Below are 25,048 nucleotides of genomic sequence, written 5' to 3'. Positions count from 1 at the left end.
GCTAATCTATAATCTATAGAAGCAATGCTTAGCACTGGCTTACTGTCAATAATATGTGCGTCAGACTCTGTGGCTCTCAGCTCTGAAGGCTGTCAGCCCCCTGGTCCCACTCTGCACTCTATTTCTGTGTCTGCGTCTTTAATTCCTCTAGCACCGCTGGGTTAGGGTCTCCACAACCGAGCTGGTCTTGGCAAGTTTGCATTGTTTTAGTTATTGGTGAGGCTGTATATTTTACCACCATGTGTGAGAGAATAGTTTATATCCTCTTCTCTACCTCCCTGCAACTCACTCACTTCTTAAATCATTAGAATCTGACTTTTGCCTCTAACAGTACACTGAGACTGCTTTCTTTAGGGCTATCAAAACTATCTTAGTTGAAAAATCTAACGGCCCTCTGCAGTCTTCAAGGCCCAATTAATCAATACGTATGTAATCATTTTTCAACATTCCCCTTCCCTTAAGCTAGGAAGTCTATCAATTGCCCCTATTAGTTTCTTATTTTTTGAAAGTACTATCTAAAATGAAACTTTCTAAAAAATTCTGCTCATTCCTTTGAATGTGTTATGAATATAGTAGTTCTTACTTTTTCAAATCTCTTCTTAAATAACTCTCTTTTGGTGAGCTATAAATTGATTTCATTACCCATTAGACACTTTGTAAAAGTTTTTTTGGTCTGTCTCTCTCTTCTACTTTTAAGAAGATGATATTCAATTTAGCCTCTATTAAGATGCAATAATTAAGATCTATTCTCACTCCTTAAGTATGAGGAAGTATTTGTTTATATCTAGAAACACTGAAGAGCATCAGACAATACCTTTGGGACCTTTAGGAGGCCTTTACTGACCAATTTACTTCTAGGTGCTCTGTAATCTGACTTGCAAATGGCCTATCCTCTTATTACCAGGAAGCTAGTCTTCCTTTGCTCCTGTCCCTTTCCAAAGTTAAGAGGCAGCGCACCACAGCTAGGGATCCAAAGTACTTTCCCAACCCACAGTCCAAGAAAGTAATGACCTCATCAGCTCAGATGACATAATACTGTGATAATTTTACAAGGACCATTGCTTGGACCTAGCCTTACTCTGAGAATTTCAGCTCATTCTTACATTGCTACGGCTGCGATTCTCAGTTTGATTTCAACCCTCACCCCCTACTTCTATTGATCCCATTACATTATTACCCAACAAAACCTAACAGGAATATATTAAAATTGTAAAAATGAACGCTGATAGCTACTGTATAGGCAATACTCAAGTGAGGAGAGGGAGACTCTGGAGGGACTAAGTGAAGAGAACAAAGGAGGTAACATTATATATTTGTTATGTGGCAAACTTAAATACTTAATACCTAGCATATAAAGAGGATATAAGAGGTGAAGCTGAAAGAATGTTGGTATTTACTGAGTACTTATTATGGCTAGAAAACGTGAGAAATGTTTATCTGTAGATAAAACAGCAGAAAGGTAGGAAGGGAAAGAGGGTAAAAACTCATAAAATGTGTGTTTGTATGTATGTGCACACACATATATATAAAATACATGTGTATATATTTTACAGATAGGATATATGCATGCATATATATGTGTGTATGCATATATATGTATGTATGTGCATATATATTTTGTAAAAGTTTTGGATTACATTTCCTGTGCTTTTTGTAACTTGCCTCTGCAGGCAATTATAAAAAAGGAGTTTCACAAATGTTTTGATTAACAGCAGCATTACTGAAGTAAATATTCAGCTTTCCAAATTGGTAACCTCAAGAACCAACATTTATTTTTATTTATAAGCACTAGTATTCTTGTTTAAAAAAAATTCAACTCAACAGTGAGACGGGTACACTTGGTTACACTGCATGGATAAACATGACCCTCTTGTGTTAGGGAGAAACTGAGGCTCTCACATTCAGAGGTCACACACTGGCAGTGGTGAGAACATGGGCGTTGGCAATGCAGTGGACACTGGTATTCCAGGCCCTGACCATGCACTCCCTTTGTCAGGCAGGAGTCACAGTAGCCATGCTCACCCCTGCACGTGCTTGCCCTTATCAGGAGTTTCTCTAAGAGCTTTCCACAAGAGCCCATTTCCTCCTCTCAGCAACCCTATCAGGAAGGTCCTGTCTTCACTCTCATTTTACTGATGAGGAAACTGTGACAAAGAGATTTAAGTAACTTGTTCACATAAGATGTGATGAGTTCAGGAAGGGGGTCCATGGATGTTGAATGAATGCCAGGAATGGGGATTATGACAAGGACTGAAAACTCAGGGCAACAGGCAAAGGGCGAGAGGAAAGGAGCATGTTCTGTTGAAGACACAAAATCTCATCATATGCTCTGTGATGTGTGTTGACATAGTAAGGTGGGTGAGTTGTAAACAACTAAGGTGGTTTTAAGAGAAGAAGTTCACTGATACAGACTTTTACTGTTCCAGTTGTACACCAGGATGAAATGGCTTCAAGCAGTGCTTTGATCAAAAGGATAATTCCCAGGCCCCACCTGTCATTACCAAAAATATTCATGGAGATTTTGGCTTAGAGCAGGGATTAGCAAACTACAGTGTGTGGGCCAAATCTGGCCCACCCTGTTTTTGTCTATCCAGCAAGCTAATGATTTGTACATTTTAAAATGGTTAGGAAGAAAAGCAAACAATAATAATATTTTGTGACATACAAAACTTATATAACATTCTAACTTCAGTGTCCAAGAATTAAGTTTTATAGAACACTATCACATTTATTCACTTATACACTGTGTACAGCTGCTTTCAATACACAACAGCAGAGTGGAATATTCTCGGTAGATGAGACTTGGCCTGCAAGCCTAAACTATTTACTATCTGGCTCTTTACAGAAAAAGTCTGCACACCCCAAACTACTCAGAATTACTGTATCAGAACACAGGGGACACATTGGCAGATTACACCAGCTGGGTATACTGGCATAGGCAAACTTTTTCTGGAACTGTAACACTGAGACTACTTTGGTGCTCTGGTGCTGTTCACTATCTTCTAATACTTATTATTCATCAAGATTCCTTTGTGATACATACCGTATACAAAGTGGGCTGGATACTCGGGTATCCTGCAAAACTATGGTCTAGATTTATGGGGTGAAGGGACATGCAAGTTGGGACTGAGGCTGACAGGCATGATCCTTAGAGAAGTGACAGCACCCACCCCCCGGCCTCTCAAGACTCCCTCCCCCATATAGATGACCAGCAATTCCTCCTGTAATTGGCTGAGTTGTGTCGGCCTGTCCTCTACATTTAGGCCTATGCACCTCCTCAGAGCGTACGTTCCTTGTCTCGTCCTCCCTGGTAGGCACTGAGCATGACTTGTTCATTCTCTGCTTGTGACACCATCAAGCCCCAGCAAAACTGTGGAAAGGTGTTAATTAGCCATGCTCAACCTTGGACTAGAATATTAAAATATAACTGGCCGGGTGTGGTGGCTCACGTCTGTAATCCCAGCACTTTGGGAGGCCAAGGCGGGCGGATCATGAGGTCAGGAGATCGAGACCATCCTGGCTAACATGGTGAAACCCTGTCCCTACTAAAAATACCAAAAATTAGCTGAGCGTGGTGGTGGGAGCCTGTAGTCCCAGCTACTTGGGAGGCTAAGGCAGAAGAATGGTGTGAACCCAGGAGGTGGAGCTTGCAGTGAGCAGAGATCGCGCCACTGTACTCCAGCGAGACTCTGTCTCAAAAAAAAAAAATAAATTTTTATATATATATATAAAAAACTTCAGTTTTTTAAAATAAAATATGTTTACAATATGCTTTATAAAAGATACCATAAAGTGAATTTCTGTTCACTGAATCTTATCCTGATTTTCATTATAAAATTATTTTCAGTCTAAAACTGATACATTTTCATTGGAAAAGTTTATATCCAAGACATAGAAATCAAACTAAAAACTGCAGAAAGCCATTAAAAATCACAAGGCAAACCAAAAAGCACTTTAAAAATGAAAGCTTAATAACACCATACTCAAAATATGTCACAAAATGCCACTATCATGCAAAAATAGAAAATGCCATGCAAGAAGGAATTCTTGTGTCTTGAGGACAGCTACACGTGAGAAGCAGATGTGTTCTGTCAATTTCTCAACCTTTAACAAAATTCAACCAAAACAACGGGCAGAATATAGTTATTCCCCTCATCAGTTTATCTGCAGAGAACATAAATACTGTTAACTATCAAGACTTTGAAATCAAAAGGAAGGAGAAAGGGAGAGAAGCCTCACAGCCTGGGTTCGTTCTGACTTCACAGCCAGGGCCAGCCTTGGAGTGTGGCCTGTGCTGAGAACTGGAGAAGGGCGACAGAAAACACGATTCCTGCAGAAGTGTCAGTGTGGAACCAGCTCAGCCACAGAAAGCAGCATTCAAACTAGGCTCCAGGATGAAATGAAAAAGTCTGGGATGATGCATAACTCGAGATGTCAGAAAATAAGGAACGAAAAGGTAAATGATGGGGGAAAGCACCCTAGGAAGGGACTGATGAGTGCTTTAAATTTGTGCCAGAAGAACCTAGTAACACACAACCCTGCTTGTAAAATGCCTCGAGAGTACAGAGTTCTCTCTGTGTATGCCAAAAGTCTCTCGTGAGAATAAAGCTTATTTGTGCACTAGAACTGACTATTTGTGTTGGACTGGAAGAAAGAAAGGAAAATGGATTAAAAAAGAAAAAGCAGAAGTGGGAGGCCAGGACCAGAAGGGGACTCTTCAAGAGGAAGGCCTCTCTTTTAGTGCAAACAGGTATCAGATCTGGGGTGGCCCTACCTGTCTTCATTGTCAGTCCCTTCTTCCCTGACCGTGGAGGAGGTCCCTGGCCGGGTGAAGCCCTCTCTGTGCTCTGATGCCAGCATGACTGAAAGAGGGCTATGGGAAAGGTCACCAGGGAGGCTGGGCAATTCATGTCAAAGGATCTGAACCTCTGGTGGCCTGAGGCACACTGATCAATCTGTTTCCGAGAGGCAGCTGTCAGTCTTCCTGGGGTTACTTTCTCGGGGGTGGGACCCTGGACACTGTTCCCTGGGCTCTAGGGAAGCACCACACCATTCAGCAGTTTTTCGGGTATGCTATCACATCCCATTAGAAGGTCCTGATGTTTCTGAGGCAGATTTTCAAAGTGATGACATCTGGGAAACTAAGGCTTAAGTTAAGGGGAGAGATTTTATAAACTTACGAATTACCAGGGAAGGGTCAGAGAACTTAACATAAGGTTGTTGATGTTTAGAAGGAACTGGCTGGTTATTCTGAACTTAAGATTTTCAGAGAGAAATGCAGAATCCTTAGGGGATGGTGAATCTGGCCCTAGAATTTTAATACTTAACACTTCCTTAGGGGTTACTCAAGACAATTACTCCTTAAAGGGACAGTTATTTCCAAGAGAGCTGATATCACGTACTTCCTGCTTCCTAGGAGCAAGGATGAACAAGCAGCACTGTGCTGGTCTGGGGAGCTGTCTAGAGTTGCTTTTGACTGTTGCATAATGCCTAGTCTGTGGACTTCTTGGCTATTAAGAACATTTTTGGTACACACCCATGATCCCTCATCCACAATTCCAAATTCCAAAGAGCTCTGAAAGCCAACTTTTCAGGTGGCAATATATAAACTTCTTGGGTATAGAACTTGACTTGATTTGAGGCTATTTATAGTCTTTATTTATCCTTGGTGTGAATATGCATGTTTCACTGAATTAATATGTCTGAGGTGCTCTCCTTGGGTAGTATGTGATACATGGCTAATACATCTTGCTTTCTAAACTCCAAAAGGTTCTGAATTCCACAACACACCTGGCCCCAGGGGTTTGGGGTAAGGAGCTGTGGGCTTATGGCTGCCTCTGGCTTAAGAACTGCTGGGCCAGATCTCTCTGACTAAATCCAACCCCAGATAGTCACGAGGATCCATTAAAGTGGAGTGTGTGAGATATCTGGGGCTAGGGAAGAGCAAGGAGACAGGAGTATCCATCAGGACCATGGTGGCTGAAGAGGTGGAAGTGGCTACTCTTTGATGTGACAGACTGCTTTTGGTACTCTTGAGGCTTGGGCTCAATGCTGCTTTTACTGATTTCTCCAGCTCTGGGTAATGGCTCCTGAAGATAAACAGGCCAGCACCATGAGGTTTAGCTGGAGACGCTGGACTGACTCTTGGGGAATCAAGTGGCCTGGCTAGAACCCGATGCCACTGATGCCTGTAACTACCTACTAAGTTATAAATTGAATTTGACTGCAATTGGGACGAAGACTCCTTGAATTTCAAAGCACAGCTCTGAATTCAAGGAATCTTTGTCCCAACTGCAGTTTCTATCCCTAGGAAAGTTTGAAAACTCATGTACATTTCTCTACCATGGCAGCATCCACAGCACCGTTAGAAGCTGTGTGTCTTTCCAACTAGATTCTAACTTCTTTGAGCGTGGGGACCACGTCTTATTTGTTCCCATGTCCTTGGCTCTTAGTACAGTGTTTGGCACACAGTATGCATCCAATAAACACTGTGAATGGATGAAAGGCCTGCCTAACTAAGAGCTACATTTGTCTTAGTCCTGACTCCTACATCACAAACAGATATGACAGAATGCAGCTGGATAGTTACATGGAGCTGGGTCATATATGCATGAGAGTGCTGAGCATGGATAGGAGAGAATGTAGGTATATTTATAGACCCCAATTCGACATTTATTTTTAAAATTAGCTTCTTTAAAATCACCAAATTTGTACTAAGTTTAACTTACACTGCCTGCCTGAAGTAGAGAAAGAAGGTAGATTGTTGATGGGAAGAAGGGATGGAAAACTCAATAAAATGTCTTATTATGTAATGATGTCACAAGGAGTAAAAGAATTTTAGAGATGCAAAGAACTTCAGAAATCACCAAAAGCCTATAGCATTTATGTGGTGGGTCCAAAGACATATATACATTATCACGATCAAGACTGGGACTCACACTATGTCTCCTAATTCCTAGATTGTCACTAATTCTACACTAAAAGTCAGACTAAAGATTTAGGGCTGTCAGCATTCTGTAAGACCATCCTGCTTCTCATGGTACTTCCTTCAAATGGAAATTTTAAAAATGTAACACAGCAAAACCGCATAAGTACGCCCATCTATGATAATCTGTCCAACCTGAGAGATTAATAAATGAAAAACTTGTTTATTAATCAATTAGCAAAAACAAGCATGGTTATTTAAGAAAATCTGCTAGCATTTACAAATACTCATTTACATATCAGACTGACTGCTTACCAAATTAATTAATGTGAGGTTTTACTGTGTATAAAACAAACCGACAGACACATAAGAGCACTTCAGATTATTGCGAGATGTTTCTAGAAGCCCATATACTAGAAATGTGGAAACCAAGTTTTTCAGGGAAAGAGAAAACACTTACCACTGCTAGCACTTCCTTCTCTTTTGCCACGGGAGCCCCCACTGCCATCTCTGCCTGACTTTATGCGCTAGAGCAATGAGAAGACAAGTTTAAAAGAATAAGTGATATTCCTTCAAAGTTGAATATAGATAAAGGTGGATTTTAAAATTAACATTACTACATTACCCTTAGGACTAACCCATCATACCTGAGAGTTGATTCTATAGAAAAAAAAAAAAGCCTGAGTTGTTTTGGAAGTGGAGGGTTCAAGCCTTCCCCTCTAAGGCTCTTGAGAAAACTCGGATAGCACTTTAATTCAAAAGTGCAGCGTAACCTTGGCTTACACAAACAACTCAAAACCAAACAGTATTTTCTTGATGTGAACGTTCAGGGCTTAAACATGATCTTTAGTTTAAGGGAGGGATGGGTGAGGAGGGGAAGAGAATCTACAAAAGGGCCATTTCTTGCCATTAGTCCTCATATACAATGGTTGGACCTGAACTATTTGAGGGTAAAAAAAAAGGTAAGCTGAGTTTTGAAATTCAATTTATAAAATAAAAGTATGATTAAAACCTCACAAAAGACCTAAGATCTGTCCAACAGTCTACTTTCTTAGATACAGACCCGCCTTCAAAGCCTAAGAAGTATCTCCACACTGTGGCATTGTTAGGTTTCTTTCTACATTTTATGGTTCTTTTTTGCCTAAGTATTAGAATTTTTGTATTAACATTGAATCTGCCTCAAGTCACACTATCAACTTTTCATATGTATAATGGTTCATTTACACAGCTATAGGATGATCAGTGAACAGAGACAGATGGCTTTTTATATTTATAATTGAATTAAACTTAACATGGGTGGATATTTTATTTAGATCTTCAATAATATAAACATAAAATATAAATATAATTTCATATTTAATTCAAAGCACAAAGTATTTAACTCCTTAACCCTGACAACTTCCCAAATATTTATAAATTATCAGGTCATGGATAAAGTTATTGTCTGTGGTTTGCTAGGAAGAAATAAATTCTTTTCAATAATTCAACTCATTTCTGTAAGATGAAATACTCTCTTAAAACTCAGGACTTCCAAATGTTATGTAAACATATCCAATTTTTTTTCCATTAAAAGGAAAAGCACTTCCCTTGAAATATCAACTTTCTCCTTGCCTTCACAGGTGAAAGAAAATCTTAAAAAGACATAGCAAAGTAAGAATTTAAACATCCATAATCTGACTTTATTTCAAAACTTGATTTTCATCCATCCACAGATGGATCATCTCCAGCATACCAAAAAAACCTCTAAATGCTGAAAATAGGCTGGGTGTGGTGGCTCACGCCTATAATCCCAGCACTTTGGGAGGCCGAGGTGGGTGGATTACCTGAGGTCAGGAGTTCAAGACCAGCCTGGTCAACATGGCAAAACCCCGTCTCTACTAAAAATACAAAAATTAGCCGGGTGTGGTGGCAAGCGCCTGTAATCTCAGCTACTCTGGAGGCTGAGGCAGAAGAATCGCTTGAACCTGGGAGGTGGGGGTTGCAGTGAGCCGAGATCACACCACTGTACGCCAGCCTGGGTGATAGAGAGAGGGACTCTGTCTCAAAAAAAAAAAAAAAAAAAAAATGCTGAAAAAAAAATGCTGAAAATAAATTCATCAAGACAAATGTCCACATAGCTTGACAGTTTTTAAAATCACATGTGAAAACTTGCATCCTGTTTAAGTGACCAGAGGTTCAGAACAAGATATGCGAAGGTAAGTAAGCACTTCCATAATCACTACACTCTTTACTGCCTGACACCTGTTCCCTGCACTCATCTAGAATTTTCCAGTCCTCTGGCTCTCATCACTCTTCTCTTTTTAATCTCTTTAAATTCCTACTTTCTGTCCAGCCTAGAATCAAGGCCTACCACGTGCTGTGATGCCACATTGGAACTATGGTCCTTGCCTTCTTCTTGTCTTTCTGCTTCAATCATCAAGACAAATCTAAGCCTCAGTTGGTTCAGTGACTTCCCTTTTTCCTCTCCTACTCCCAGAACACTGTGCTGGGGAAACAGTTCCATCAGTACAAAAACCAGACAAGCCTCAGGGCTCCCCACTGCTCACTTAGGTCCTCCCCTGTGCCCCATGCAGACCATCTCACTTCTCACAGACACCACTTTTTGTCCTCATCACTTTTGGAACTGACTGTCCCGCCTGCTTAGAGAATAAAAGGAAAACAGCATCTCCTTGGATATGCCAGCTGGCATGGACCCTGCATGGATGGGTCGGCTACTCCCTGTCTGCCTGCCCTCCCTCATCTTTTCAGCTATTTCCTCCTCCCTCATCTCCTCAGGAGACCCCCTGGGTGTCCCCTGGTCGGGGCTGGCTCCATGTGCTCTCATTATGCTCAGGGTCCCACTCTACCGGTTTGTCTTTCTCCTTCATCATCCTCCTGTGCACAGAGAATGTGGTGTTCTTTTCCAACTGAATGCCTATTTGCAGTTGAGAATCAGTGAACTCCACCATAAGGAGTCATGTGTACTAACCATTGTAATAGCTGTAGCAAGGATTTCTTGTGGAAGTTACAGAGAAGGCAGCTTCAAAAGTAAAACCAAAACATTTATCAAAACCTTAGTTTGATAAAGTTCTAAGTTCAAAGAATTCTCTAAGAATGTGCCTATTATGTAAGAAAAAAAAAAATCTCAACTGTCAAGATTCAGTTAACTGCACATCTCTCATACCACTCACACAACAGAGCTCTGCTCAGTAGTGTTTTCAGGCATGATCTAAGTGCTTCCTTCGGAGATGCAAAGTAAACACCCAAGAGACAGAGCTGCTGCAGACAGCAATCCCACCAGGCAACAGGATAGACTCTGTGATGCCCCACCGGGTATTCCAGGGCTGGCCCAGCCCCTGACCTTGCCCTTTAAGACTGTGATGGAGGTAAAGTGGCCTCAGTGCAGTCCAAAGGAACTGAAGGAAGCCAGGAGGGGTGTGTCACAAACGCCACATATACAGAGCTGCTGCTAAGTCAGGCAGACGGAAAGTTAGAGTGTCCATCATATTGACTGCTATGTAAGTGATTAATCTTAGTGAGGGTAGTTTTAGCTGTGTGAATGGAAGCAGTCAAGGTTAGACTGATTTGAAGAGCACCTGGGAAGTGAGAAAATAAAGATCAAGTATAGATAAAGTACATTGTTCTTTGGCTGGAAGGATAAAGAATGGTGACAGTGGGGCAGATCCAGAATGTGTGGGGCCAGAAGCTTATACAGTTTGGGGGAAACTTTCTGAGGAAGAGGATATAAAACTGTGAAAATGGGCCGGGCACGGTGGCTCACGCCTGTAATCCCAGCACTTTGGGAGGCTGAGGTGGGCTGATCACCAGGTCAGGAGTTCAAGACCAGCCTGACCAACATGGTGAAACCCTGTCTCTACTAAAAAAAAAAATACAAAGAAGAAAACAAAAACAAAACAAAAAAGCTGTGAAAATGAAATGAATGCAAAGATAAAAATTTATTAGACAGAGGCAATGCAAATGAGGGCCTGCAGCTTAAGCTCCCCAACTCCACAGGGAACACCCTGGGCTGTGGGCACTGCTGCTCCTCAGGGACACTGGGCAGGGAATTCCTGCCATGACACCACACACTCTCAGGGGCCCGAGGGTCCTGTCTCACACAGACTCATCTGACATGCAACTCACCTCAGATCTAGCACAGGCATGGGTACATTTTAGGAGCACAGTAAACACTTGTTAAACATAGTGAAGACGACATTCTCATCATATGGTATATGAGGGCTCAAGTAGGAGACACACTTTTCAGAATTATTCCCCTCATCCTTCCAGAGTTTTAACACTTCATAAAGTTCACAGAAATTCTTATCACTTTGGAGTGGATGTGAGGTAAGGCCTCACGTTAGATAAGAGAGGAAGCATTTAAACAATGATTGACATAAATTATTCTTATCACATCAACACTAAGATGTGCAGGAAACAGCCATGTAACAAAATATGGAGGACAAAGTGATGGAAATCCGTATTTACTGACATGGGAAGCGGTCCATGTTATTTTGCGAAGTGGGTGGGAGAGGTTATAAAACAGTATTTTTTGTAAAAATCTCATTTTTGTTTTAAAAAAAAGTCCCATTAAAAATATATGTGTTGATATATGTTTGTATGTATTTGTAAAAATGCCTGGGAAAGGGGAATGATAACAGTGATGTCTAAGTGGTGGGATAGGTGATTTTCACTTTTTTCTTTATACATTTTTATTTGGATTAAAAATTATTTACAAAAGCAATTTTCCTGCATTTTTAAAAGAACATTTATTGTTTTCATAATATGGAAAAAAGATGGGATTCCTAATCTGGAAAAAATATTATGTCATTCCCACTTTGGAAAAAAAATGAGAGAAGGCACAGAATAGAGGAGCAAAGTAGCCACAAATAAAATAACTGAACAAATTAAGTGAATAAATGCTGGAAGAGAGAAAATAAACATTTTTTCCCTTTAATCCTACTCTTTATTGTGAATCTGTGACCATAAACTCACATGTTACTCTTCTGGGGACTGGAAGAACCATTATGAGCTGGTGGGTCCTATGGGTCATCCAGGACGGGCCACCCAGAGTGGGGTCTGGAAGCCACTGATGGCCCACAAACTGCCACCTGTCCTCAATGAGATGAACAGAAGGCAAGTGTTTACAAACTTGCACAGCATCAAAATGTTGCTGGATGTCAGACCCTGCTGACATCCAAGTGCAGGATCATTTTTCTAGTAACGTCAGTGACAGACTAGCAAAAAATAATTTCACCACAGATAGTTTGAGAAGTTCAAAGCTAGAACACTATCCTCATTTTACAGCTGATAAGAATGAAGTCCAGAAAGGTAAACATCCATTCCAGATCACACGGTCGACCAACGGTCATGTCAGGAAAAAAGTACGGGGTTCTGTCCACCATACTACGCTTTTACTTCCTAAGAATTGGGTTTCTGTCCTATGGAACAAGGAGCAGTTACTTGTTACGTAGTTAAGGGTTCTTAAGACTATTGGCTGACTGTAAATTCAAGAGAAAACAAAATTAAAAACATTCCTTAGTGGCTTCAATTCCAAAGGACCCATAAACATGGCCTTAACTTTCTGTCCTCAGACCTCTGCCCACGTTTTTTTCTCTCCACCCCAAACTCCAAGTGTCCAATCATGCCCACTCCAAAACACAAGCCCCTCTGAGAACTGCCTCTGAGTACCTCCTCTCGGAGCGAAGACCCTCCCCTCTCAGTCCCACAGCTCTGCCTCGAGTGCCTCAGGCACCAGGGCCAACTCTTGTGCCTCACTGTGTCCTCCATATGCATGGCAGATCATAATCAATGTTTTCTGAGCGAATCAACAGACAGGCTAACACAGGGCAATGCATGAGAGTATCTGAAATCAATGGCCTTAAAGAAATGACTGGTGATCTTACCCTAGAAAATGTAATCAACACGCAAATCACCACCAGTTTTGTACTAAGGATATATTCTGTTCAGTAGTTGTGTTGACTTTTGTCAATAATATATAAATTGTACAAGACATTCTTATAGCCATTATTACACATATAAAATTTTTTTAGATTGCATTTTTTAGTTTGGTTAATTTTAAAGCTAAATATGGGATCTTAATACTGGATCTCTCTCCTTTTAAGAAATATAACCAAAAGGGTTTCTGCACAACTCGACCATACGTTTATTTTCATTGTATTTTGGTAATAACTGGAAATTTGGGTATATGTACCAATGATATATTAATTTTGAATGTCACATGCTATTTTGTCAATCTGGCCAAAAGAAAGCATTTCTTGGCATTGTTTCCTGAATACTTTGGGGGAAAACTGGCAAATATTGAAACAGCATTTCTCTATTTGAATAGTCTGAAAATTTAGAAATTTGATTTAAAAATTGAATATATTTTTATCTTTAGCAATGAAAATATTCTGTATTTTGTCCTCCTTTTTTTTTTTTGAGATGGAGTCTCGCTCTGTTGCCCAGGCTGGAGTGCAGTGGCACGATCTCAGCTCACTGCAAGCTCCGCCTCCCAGGTTCACGCCATTCTCCTGCCTCAGCCTCCCGAGTAGCTGGGACTACAGGCGCCCACCACCACGCCTGGCAAATTTTTTGTATTTTTATTTTTATTTTTATTTTATTATTATTATTTTTTAATTTATGAAGTATTTATTGATCATTCTTGGGTGTTTCTGGGAGAGGGGGATATGGGAGGGTCATAGGATAATAGTGGAGAGAAGGTCAGGAGATACACACATGAACAAAGGTCTCTGGTTTTCCTAGGCAGAGGACCCTGCGGCCTTCTGCAGTGTTTGTGCCCCTGGGTACTTGAGATTAGGGAGTGGTGATGACTCTTAAAGAGCATGCTGCCTTCAAGCATCTGTTTAACAAAGCACATCTTGCACCGCCCTTAATCCATTTAACCCTGAGTTGACATAGCACATGTTTCAGAGAGCACCGGGCTGGGGGCAAGGCCATAGATCAACAGCATCCCAAGGCAGAAGAATTTCTCCTAGTCAGAACAAAATGGAGTCTCCTATGCCCACCTCTTTCTACACAGATACAGCAACAATCTGATCTCTCCTTCCTTTCCCCACACTTCCCCCCCTTCCTTTCAACAAAACCGCCATCGACCTCATGGCCCGCTCCCGATGGTCGCTGTCTCTTCGGAGCTGTTGGGTACACCTCCCAGACAGGGCGGCCGGGCAGAGGCGCTCCTCACCTCCCAGACAGGGCGGCCGGGCAGAGGCGCTCCTCACCTCCCAGACAGGGCGGCCGGGCAGAGGCGCTCCTCGCTTCCCAGACGGGGCCGCCCGGGCAGAGGCGCTCCTCGCTTCCCAGACGGGGCCGCCCGGGCAGAGGCGCTCCTCACTTCCAAGACGGGGCCGCCCGGGCAGAGGCGCTCCTCACTTCCTCCCAGACGGGGTGGCGGCCAGGCAGAGGCGCTCCTCACCTCCCAGACAGGGCGGCCGGGCAGAGGCGCTCCTCACTTCCCAGACTGGGCGGCCGGGCAGAGGCGCTCCTCACTTCCCAGACTGGGCAGCCGGGCAGAGGCACTCCTCACCTCCTAGACGGGGTGGCCAGGCAGAGGCGCTCCTCACTTCCCAGACGGTGTGGCGGCTGGGCAGAGGCGCTCCTCCCTTCCTAGATGGGGCAGCCAGGCAGAGGCGCTCCTCACTTCCTCCCAGACGGGGTGGCGGCCAGGCAGAGGCGCTCCTCACTTCCCAGAGGGGGCGGCCGGGCAGAGGTGCTCCTCACTTCCTCCCAGACGGGGTGGCGGCCGGGCAGAGGCACTCCTCACCTCCCAGACGGGGCGGCCGGGCAGAGGTGCTCCTCATCTCCCAGACGGGGCAGCCGGGCAGAGGTGCTCCTCACTTCCTCCCAGACGGGGTGACAGCCGGGCAGAGGCACTCCTCACCTCCCAGACGGGGCGGCCGGGCAGAGGTGCTCCTCATCTCCCAGACGGGGCGGCCGGGCAGAGGCGCTCCTCACCTCCCAGACGGAGTGGCCAGGCAGAGGCGCTCCTCACTTCCCATATGGGGTGGCGGCCGGGCAGAGGCGCTCCTCACTTCCCAGATGGGGCAGCCGGGCAGAGGCGCTCCTCACTTCCTCCCAGACGGGGTGGCGGCCAGGCAGAGGCGCTCCTCACCTCCCAGACGGGGCGGCCGGGCAGAGGTGCTCCTCATCTCCCAGACGGGGCGGCCGGGCAGAGGTGCTCCTCATCTCCCAAACGGGGCAGCCAGGCAGAGGTGCTCCTCACTTCCTCCCAGACGGGGTGATGGCCGGGCAGAGGCGCTCCTTACCTCCCAGACGGAGTGGTCAGGCAGAGGCGCTCCTCACTTCCCATATGGGGTGGCGGCCGGGCAGAGGTGCTCCTCACTTCCCAGATGGGGCAGCCGGGCAGAGGTGCTCCTCACTTCCTCCCAGACGGGGTGGCGGCCAGGCAGAGGCACTCCTCACCTCCCAGACGGGGCGGCCGGGCAGAGGTGCTCCTCATCTCCCAGATGGGGCAGCCAGGCATAGGTGCTCCTCACTTCCTCCCAGACGGGGTGGCAGCCGGGCAGAGGCACTCCTCACCTCCCAGACGGGGCGGCCGGGCAGAGACGCTCCTCACTTCTCATACGGGGTGGCGGCCGGGCAGAGGCGCTCCTCACTTCCTCCCAGACGGGGTGGCGGCCAGGCAGAGGCGCTCCTCACTTCCCAGACGGGGTGGCCGGGCAGAGGCGCTCCTCACTTCCCATACGGGGTGGCAGCCGGGCAGAGGCGCTCCTCACTTCCCAGACGGGGCGGCCGGGCAGAGGTGCTCCTCACTTCCTCCCAGACGGGGTGGCGGCCGGGCAGAGGCGCTCCTCACCTCCCAGACGGGGTGGCCGGGCAGAGGCGCTCCTCACCTCCCAGAGTGGGTGGCCAGGCAGAGGCGCTCCTCACTTCCCAGAGTGGGCGGCCGGGCAGAGGCGCTCCTCACTTCCCATAGTGGGTGGCAGCCGGGTAGAGGCGCTCCTCACTTCCCAGATGGGGCAGCTGGGCAGAGGTGCTCCTCACTTCCTCCCAGACGGGGTGGCGGCCAGGCAGAGGCGCTCATCACCTCCCAGACGGGGCGGCCGGGCAGAGGCACTCCTCACCTCCCAGACGGGGCGGCTGGGCAGAGGCGCTCCTCACCTCCCAGAAGGGGCGGCTGGGCAGAGGCGCTCCTCACTTCCCATATGGGGCGGCAGCCGGGCAGAGGCGCTCCTCACTTCCCAGACGGGGTGGCGGCCAGGCAGAGGCGCTCCTCACTTCCTCCCAGACGGGGTGGCGGCCAGGCAGAGGCGCTCCTCACCTCCCAGACGGGGCGGCCGGGCAGAGGTGCTCCTCATCTCCCAGACGGGGCAGCCGGGCAGAGGCGCTCCTCACTTCCTCCCAGACGGGGTGGCAGCCGGGCAGAGGGGCTCCTCACATCCCAGACGATGGGAGGCCGGGCAGAGGCGCTCCTCACTTCCCAGATAGGGCGGCCGGGCAGAGGGGCTCCTCACATCCCAGACGATGGGCGGCCAGGCAGAGATGCTCCTCACTTCCTAGACGGGGTGGCGGCGGGGCAGAGGCTGTAATCTTAGCACTTTAAGAGGCCAAGGCAGGAGGCTGGTAGGTGGAGGTTGCAGCGAGCCGAGATCACACCACTGCACTCCAGCCTGAGCACCATTGAGCACTGAGTTAGCGAGACTCCGTCTGCAATCCCAGCACCTCGGGAGGCTGAGGCAGGCAGATCACTCAAGGCCAGGAGCTGGAGACCAGCCCGGTCAACACGGTGAAACCCCGTCTCCACCAAAAATACAAAAACCATTCAGGCGTGGTGGCGCGCGCCTGCAATCCCAGGCACTCGGCAGGCTGAGGCAGGAGAGTCACAGGAGCCCGAGGCAGGGAGGTTGCAGCGAGCCGAGATCATGGCAGTACAGTCCAGCTTCGATAACAGCGGGAGACCGAAAAAAGAAGGAGAGGGAGACCGAAGAAAGGGGAGGGGGAGGGGGAGGGGGAGGGGGAGGGAGAGCTTGTATTTTTAGTAGAGACGGAGTTTCAGCATGTTAGCCAGGATCGTCTCGATCTCCTGACCTCTTGATCCGCCCACCTTGGCCTCCCAAAGTGCTGGGATTACAGGTGTGAGCCACTGTGCCCGGCCTCTATTATTTATTTTCTTTTTCTTCTTAATAGTTTACCTTTATTCTCCAACTGTCTTTGGTGTTTTGGCTGTTTTTCTCTTCCTTTTTCATATTTAAAATATTCATTCCTCAAGCCCTGCTCTTCCCATTTTGCTGTATTCCAAACATACACTATTGCTTTGACAGACCTGTTTGTCTGTCTGCTAATGTTTTTCATGTTCAGTGAAGCAAAAAAGCAAAACATCTTTTAAAAAACAGCACTGCTACATGGCTTGCAGTTTCCAGGGGCTGGTCCCCACCACTATGGGGCTCGCAGTGTTCAGGAATGGAGGGCTGAGAGTGAGTCTGTCTTGCTTGGCCAACAACCCAGTGCCACAATTGCTTCTTGCTGGCACTAATGAATGTACAATGTACAATGTACAAAGTTTTCTTCTTACCCAGAAATGTGGATCTCCCAAGCATAAAAAAGAGAACAGTCTTCCTTTCCATAATAGTTCCAGAAAGAGGACTAATTTCTCTGAAAAATCATTTTAGATAAAACTTCTAGTTTTAACATTTTAAAACAGGAGTTAGGGGCTCAGCAAGAGAAATTACCCTGACCCACATAAACCTGAATTGGTTTATCTTCCTCTCTTAAGTTTATACAAATCTTTTTCCATTTTAAAACAATTTAAGAAAATCCACTGCCTGATATATTTTATGTCTACTTTTTCACCGCTTAAATTAGCTTCTATATCCTGAGTTGGTATTTGATCAAGGTAACCCTTCAGGAGCATAAAGCCTGAGTGCTTCTCAAACTTTGGTGACAATAAAAATCACCTAGAAAACTTGTTAAAGCACACACTCACAGATTCCATTGTTGCAGTGAAGTAACTGTCTCTCATGGTCCACAGGACTTTCCAATTAAAATTATGTCTTCAAATTAACCTGTAAGCTATTTCATGTTGTGGAAAATTATAATTATTTGTCTGTTAATAGCTATCCACTAAGATAATTTGAAATCTATTGCACGTCCTCTCCCTGGGAATCCACTTTTGCCAGAATTTTATCCTCAAACTAGAGTTTTAGTTATTCCTCCTATTATGTCAGAACAGAAAAAAATTTCAACTCTGTTTTCTTATAGAAGCTCCTAACATCACATATTTGAGCTATAGAAGGCTGACATTCTAAAAATTAACAAACAGCAGTTTTGGGCCCATATGAGATACCTGTTCCCTTATTTCTTTCATTTTTTCCAACCTCTTCAGTTTTCTGGCATATTCCTGAGCATCTTTTAATCCAAGATCTGTGCAGAGACGAACCAAGAAACGCAGACCTAAATTGTAAAATATACATTTAGGAAAGAATATGGGCACAGTATATTTGTTAAAAGCTCAATAAATCAATGAACTCAGTCTTTTGGGATACAGGTAGGAATGATGCTTACAAATAGTATTTTTCTCCTGAAAAATAATTACACTTTGCAATCTCTGGACCAGGGAGAACTGACTTCCTTGGAAGGAGGTTTAAAGGGTCTCTCTCCATGTGTCCTGTCCTCACGCTGCCAGAACCTAGAAGGAACATGGCACAGGACACTGCTGGCAGAGAACTTAGAAGGCAAATGTAACATCTGTTAATGTTTTACAGCAGTTTCATAAATACATATAAAGAGCTATAAGAGAGACTAGGCTAAAAAGTGTAGACAGTTTATACATATAATAATCATTACTAATAAATGTTATTACTGTCAGTAAATTCATTTTTAAAATAAGTATTATTCACACTATGTGCAAAGCACTAGGAAGATAAAAAAGATGTATTTTACAGTGGCTGGTCTTACAGTTGACATCAAATATATATAAAATAATCACAATAAAAAGTTTTGTGTTCATCATGTCTTGTATACAATAACAACAACAAAATCTTCGATCACTTTATACATATCACCAGATCACATATTGTTTAGTTCTGCTTGCTACTGGGTCTTATAAAAATGGTATTGTTCTGTATACAGTCTCCTGGAATTTGCTTTTTCATTCAAGCTTGTGTTTCTAAAATTACCAACATTTTAAAAACATGCAGTAGATGCTAAAAAACACAATAATTTTGTCTTTACGTTTGTAAGAATGACCTTTGCCATTTGTGGTCTAAATTACTTTAAAATATTTTTATTATCTCATTTAAAAATAATATTTTCCTTCAATACAACTGCAATGCAGGTCATTATAGAGAATTTGTAAAACATACAAAGGTAAAAAATAAAAAATAAAAGTTACTCATTACTCATTCATCCAGAGACATCGATGTTCATCAAGGATATTGGTCTAAAATTCTCTTTTTTGGTTGTGTCTCTGCCAGGCTTTGGTATCAGGATGATGCTGGCCTCATAAAATGAGTTAGGGAGGATTCCCTCTTTTTCTATTGATTGGAATAGTTTCAGAAGGAATGGTACCAGCTCCTCTTTGTACCTCTGGTAGAATTTGGCTGTGAATCTGTCCGGTCCTGGACTTTTTTTGGTTGGTAGGCTTTTTTTTTGTGGGTGTCTTTTTTGTTGATGTTGATGCTATTCCTTTCTGTTTTTTAGTTTTCCTTCTAACAGACAAGCCCCTCAGCTGCAGGTCTGTTAGAGTTTGCTGAAGGTCTACTCCAGACCCTGTTTGCCTGGGTATCACCAGCAGAGGCTGCAGAACAGCAAATACTGCTGCCCGATCCTTCTTCTGGAAGCTTCGTCCCAGAATTAATCATTTTGGCTCTATTAAATATCTTTCAAACACATCTCCCGACATCATCCACCAACATCATCACTGCATTCTGCCTAAATTCCTGCTGTACAATTTAGGTAGGGCATTTGAAAATCTAGCTGTGTCTCACGCAGACTTGCAGCCAACCTTCCTGTTTTCAGAAGCAGCCAGCACCCCTCCCATTTTCTGATGCCTCCAATTCCCGGGATTTCCTGGGGTTCTATGTCAAGAATTGTTTTGTTTCTGCTGACTTCTCCACTACCTACGCACCTCTGCAGTTCTTCTAATCTGCTAAGCAGAAAACATTCCTAAAATTTAATTATCTCTTTGTTCTTGTACACTGATAATTTTTTTTTTTTTTTAAGATGGAGTCTTGCTCTGTCACCTGGGCTGGAGCGCACTGGCGCGATCTCAGCTCACTGCAACCTCTGCCTCCTGGGTTCAAGCAATTCTCCTGCCTCAGCCTCCTGAGTAGCTGGGATCACAGGCTCCCACCACTACGCCCAGCTAATTTTTTGTATTTTTAGTAGAGACAAGGGTTTCATCATGTTGATCAGGCTGGTCTTGAACTCCTGGCCTCGTGATTTGCCCGTCTTGGCCTCCCAAAGTGCTGGGATTACAGGCGTGTGCCACCGCGCCCAGCCGCATTTATAATTTTTATAAACTGTCTTTTTTTGGTTTGTAGTATAAGAAAACACATGTTCAATCTGCTACATTTTCCACAATAGACTACCTTTTGAAATAGACTCTGCATCCCTCTAATTCTGCCCTTACTAATGCTACTGTCTACCTGCAGTGCCTGCTCCTGCCTTTCCTTCCTGGTAAAACCCTCCGTACCATTCAAGGCCACTTCAAATGTCACTTCCTCTGTAAAACCTAATTATGTCAATCGTCCCCTAGTTTGGGCAGAGTTAAGAGCTCCTCTGTATTTTGACAGCACTTTGCACATTTTTCAGTTATCTCATTTATTACCCCATATCAGTTAACTATTTGTGAGTCCTAGGAGGCAGAAATCAAGTTGATATATCTGTTGTATCCCCAGCACATAAAAAATAGTTGGTAAAAGTTTTGGGGAACAAATGAATGGATAAAGAAACAGGAAAGTCTTAAAGCTAGTGAACACTCCATTTTTTCAAAAGTATTACCGATAATATATATAATAACAGAACACAAAAATATGTGCTAAACATACTGAAATAAATTTATACGAAGATGGCCCCCAACTTCTCCCTAAGTGTCTATTTAACACATCCTCTTGGACATCGAAGAGGTAGCTCAAATACAACATATCTTAAAAAAGGTTTTGATTTTTCCCTCCAAAAGCTGCTTCTTCCCCAGTTTCCCACATCTCAGTGGATGGCAGCTCCATCCTTCCAGCTCCCAGAGCTATATTTGTGCAATCACCCTTGACACTCTCTCCCTCAAGTCTCACATCTAAATGGCCAGCAAGTGCTGGCACTGATACCTTTGATACATATTCAGAATCCATCTTGCCCACCTCCACTGCTATCTCATTAGTCCAAGTGAATACGGTGATTTTGCATTTAGGTACGGCCCACCCCAGCTTATTCTCCATACAGCAGCCAAAACAATCTTTTGATTTGGACCTCAGGTGCAGAAGCTTGAGTTAATCACACTTTAGAAGCTTTTGAAAACATATGTCAAATTGTATTATTCTTCCACACAAAATCCTCCAATGGCTCATCATCTCCCCAAAAATATAATTTGAAGCCCTGAACTAAGGCCTGTGAGGATCCACAGGTCCTGGCCCACCCACTCTGCCTCTCTCTCTGTATCATATCGTCCACTGTGCTTTGACCACATTGACTTCCACATCGTCATGGCTTGCTTCTGTCTATTCTTTCAGGTCTCTGCTCAAATGCTAATTTAACAGAAAGCTGTTCCATGACAACCCTGTCTCAAATACCAGCCCCTCCCATATTCTCTATCTCCTTACCTGTTTTTCCTTCATAGCACTTATAACTACTGACATTATTTGTTAATTGTCTTTTCTCTTCCCACTAGAAACAAGTTCCATGACATCAAGGATTTTGGTCTGTTTTGTTTTCTGCTACATCCACAGTGCTAGAACAACGTCTGGAACAGAATAGTCACTCCACTCCACAATAATTTGTAAATATGCAAGCAATTTAAGACCATTGAAGTAGACCAGGCGCGGTGGCTCACGCCTGTAATCCCAGCACTTTGGGAGGCCGAGGCAGGTAGATCATGAGGTCAGGAGTTCAAGACCAGCCTGGCCAAGATGGTGAAACCCCATCCCTACTAAAACTACAAAAATCAGCCGGGCATGGTGGCAGGCACCTGTAATCCCAGCTACTCAGGAGGCTGAGGCAGGAGAATCACTTGAACCTGGACAGCAGAGGTTTCAGTGAGCCGAGATCGCACCACTGCACTCTAGCCTGGGTGACAGAGTGAGACTTTGTCTCCAAAAAAAAAAAAAAAAAAAAAAAAGACCATAAAGTATTGTAAAAGTTGATAGTATAAAGTAACTTAAAATGTCACACATTACTATATAAATTACATTTGCATATACATTTATATTAATAATTCATAATAAGAAGGTAATTTTTACTTTCTGCAAATAAAGATTGGCTTAGGAATTTTTTTTTTTTTTTTTTTAGAGATTTAGAGATGCCCAGGTTGGAGTGCACTGGCACAATCACAGCTCACTGCAGTTTGGAACTCCTGGGTTCAAGTGATCTTTCCGTCTCAGCCTCCTGAGCAGCTGGAACTATAGATGCACACCACCATGCCCTGATATTTTTTTCATATTTAGAAGAGATGAGGTCTTGCTATGTTTCCCAGGCTGGTCTTGAATTCCTGGGCTCAAGCAATCCTCCGGCCTCGGTGTCCCAAAGTGTGGAGATTATAGACATGAGCCATCACGTACATCCAGAAACATTTAATGTAAAGTAAAAATCATTATTTTTGGTGGATGTTCTCTGAAATTTAGTATATCATCTATAACTCTGTAAAGCAGGTCAATTTTTGGTGAAGAATATATCTTAAAACTAAATTATCCTGCTAGTTTTATCCAGAAAATTACTCTTCTTAAAACAGCACATTCCATGGGTGTAAACGTTTTTTCTACGACTACAATTAAGGTAGACTATTGATTACATTTGTTTTGAAAATTAAATAGGCCAAAGTTATCTTAGACACCCCCTATGGCATAGACAATTATTCATTTGATTCTTAGAGTAACTCATACTCTAAAGAAAAAAACCTGGCCTTCCTTGAAGACATTCCCTTTTCCGGCCCAGTGCAGAGGTGCTATGGTTACTTCACGAGTTCTCAACTGGCATCAATTTTGCACCCCCAAGGGACACTGGCAATGTCTAGAGACATTTCTGGTTTTCGTATCTAGAGGTGAGAGAGCTACTAGCTAATCTATTGGACAGAGGCCAGGGATTTTGCCAAACATTCCATAACCCCCTGGATGGCCTCCCACAATGTAGAATTGCACAATCTCAAATGTCAGAGGTGCCAAGACTGAGAAACTCTTGCCTAGCAGACTTTTGGGTTGCTCCACTTTCAAGAAAAGTTATTACTGCTATCTCTCATTTAATCTCTAAAGCACTAGTTCTCTAATGTGACTGAGATTAAGAATCACATAGAAAGTTCTTTAAAAAGAAATAGGAACAAACAGACGCCTGCGTCCACCGTAAATCTAAATGAAAATCTTTCTAGGTAGGGCTAGAAATTTGTACTTTAAAAAAGTTCTAGGCCGGGCATGGTGGCTCACACCTGCAATCCTAGCAATTTGGGAGGCTGAAGCGAGAGAATCGCTTGAAGAGTGATTTTGCTTTTAGTAGAACCCCCGTCTCTACTAAAAACAAAAATTAGCTGGGCGTGGTGACGTGCGCCTGTAATCCCAGCTACTAGGGACACTGAAGCGGGAGAATCTCTTGAACCCAGGAGGCAGAAGTTGCAGTGAGCCAAGATGGCGCCACTGCACTCCAGCCTAGGTGACAAGAAGAAAATTCCATCTCAAAAAAAAAAAAATTCTACAAGTAATTCCCATGTAGCCTATTTCCTGACTGGCATTTGTGAAAACTACTGCTGTTAAGTTAATGAGTCTACTTCTAATCAGCATTAGAGAACACCTTGCTCCTATACTCCTACCAAAGACCATAACTGAACTAACTGCTGTTGAGCTTTTCTAGAAAGCCAAATGGAGAAATACATTAATGAAGAAACACGTAGTACATCTAATCCTTGGCCATCAGAAAACTTGGCTCAGAAAAGATTTGTTTTTATTAAATTGTATGTAATGCATTGTTTGTGTTCATTGTCATTGAAGAACAAATTTATTTATTTATTTATTTATTTATTTATTTATTTATTTATTTATTTTGAGACAGAATCTCGCTCTATTGGCCAGGCTGATCTTCAACTCCTGACCTCAGGTGATCTGCCCACCTCAGCCTCCCAAAGTGCTGGGATTACAGGCGTGAGCCACTGTGCCCAGCCTTGAAGAACAAATTTTAACATGGTCGTTTCCAGCATATTATTTTATTTGCTATAGGGATGTTGTTTAAGAAAGTATCTACTGTATCTTTCAATGATTTTATCTACTGTATCTCTCAATGTGTAAACAGAAGTGAATTAAGCGTTGAAGAGATACATCTTCTTCCCAATAGATTGCTTTATATTTCCACATAAAACAGTAAAAATTATACAACTGCTTGTAACTTTTCTCTTTCCTTTGGCTGCAAGGCTATTCAGGGACAAATTTATAGTTTAGTGAGAACATGTGGCGTATGAATGTGCTTACTTTATGTTTTTCTTGATTCTGTTGTTACTGCCATAATACTTCACATTATTACTGTAAGTTGCATCAATCCATTGTGCAACAAGATAGTAAATAAATGAATATCTTCTACAAAGATAATTTTACAACTGAGTAAGCAGCATATTAACATAATGTTTTAAAATTGAAGTAACATTAAAAATTATTTGCAGCCAGGCGCAGGGGCTCACACCTGTAATCCCAGCACTTTGGGAAGCCAAGGTGGGCGGATCACGAGGTCAGGAGTTTGAGACCAGCCTGGCCAACATAGTAAAACCCGTCTCTACTAAAAATACAAAAATTAGCCAGGCACGGTGGTGCACGCCTAGAGTCCCAGCTACTAGGGAGGCTGAGGCAGGAGAATCACTTGAACTCGGGAGGTGGAGGTTGTGGTGAGCTGAGATCACACCACTGCACTCTAGCCTGGGCAACAGAACAAGACTCTGTCTAAAAAAAAATTATTTGCTATTATATCAGCAATATTATTAATGTTCTATTT

The 25,048-nt window shown here is 43.6% G+C and overlaps 2 protein-coding genes across 30 annotated transcripts in view; one reads left to right on the top strand and one right to left on the bottom strand.

Annotated features, from left to right (window-relative positions):
• Positions 1-25,048, bottom strand: part of IFT88 (intraflagellar transport 88) — a 133,847-nt gene that overhangs the window by 13,179 nt on the left and 95,620 nt on the right. For 11 of the 28 annotated variants that reach the window (XM_024257689.3, XM_024257691.3, XM_054528775.2 and 8 more), the window contains 2 exons: positions 18,225-18,331; positions 7,386-7,452 (listed from right to left, as the gene is read on the bottom strand). The exons of 3 other annotated variants lie outside the window; for them this stretch is intronic. In XM_024257689.3, the coding sequence (XP_024113457.2) occupies positions 7,386-7,452; positions 18,225-18,331 (174 nt within the window). Of the gene's footprint in view, positions 1-7,385; positions 7,453-18,224; positions 18,332-18,442; positions 18,567-25,048 lie in introns of all 28 variants that reach the window. 14 more of the 28 variants (XM_054528770.2, XM_054528781.2, XM_054528773.2 and 11 more) reach the window with 4 other exon arrangements.
• EEF1AKMT1 (EEF1A lysine methyltransferase 1) overlaps positions 1-25,048 on the top strand; it is a 189,734-nt gene that overhangs the window by 112,678 nt on the left and 52,008 nt on the right. The window lies entirely within an intron of this gene.

Source organism: Pongo abelii, chromosome 14, assembly GCF_028885655.2.
Source record: "Pongo abelii isolate AG06213 chromosome 14, NHGRI_mPonAbe1-v2.0_pri, whole genome shotgun sequence".
In the NCBI taxonomy this organism is placed as follows: Eukaryota; Metazoa; Chordata; class Mammalia; order Primates; family Hominidae; genus Pongo; species Pongo abelii.
This window is presented reverse-complemented; position numbering and strand designations above follow the sequence as displayed.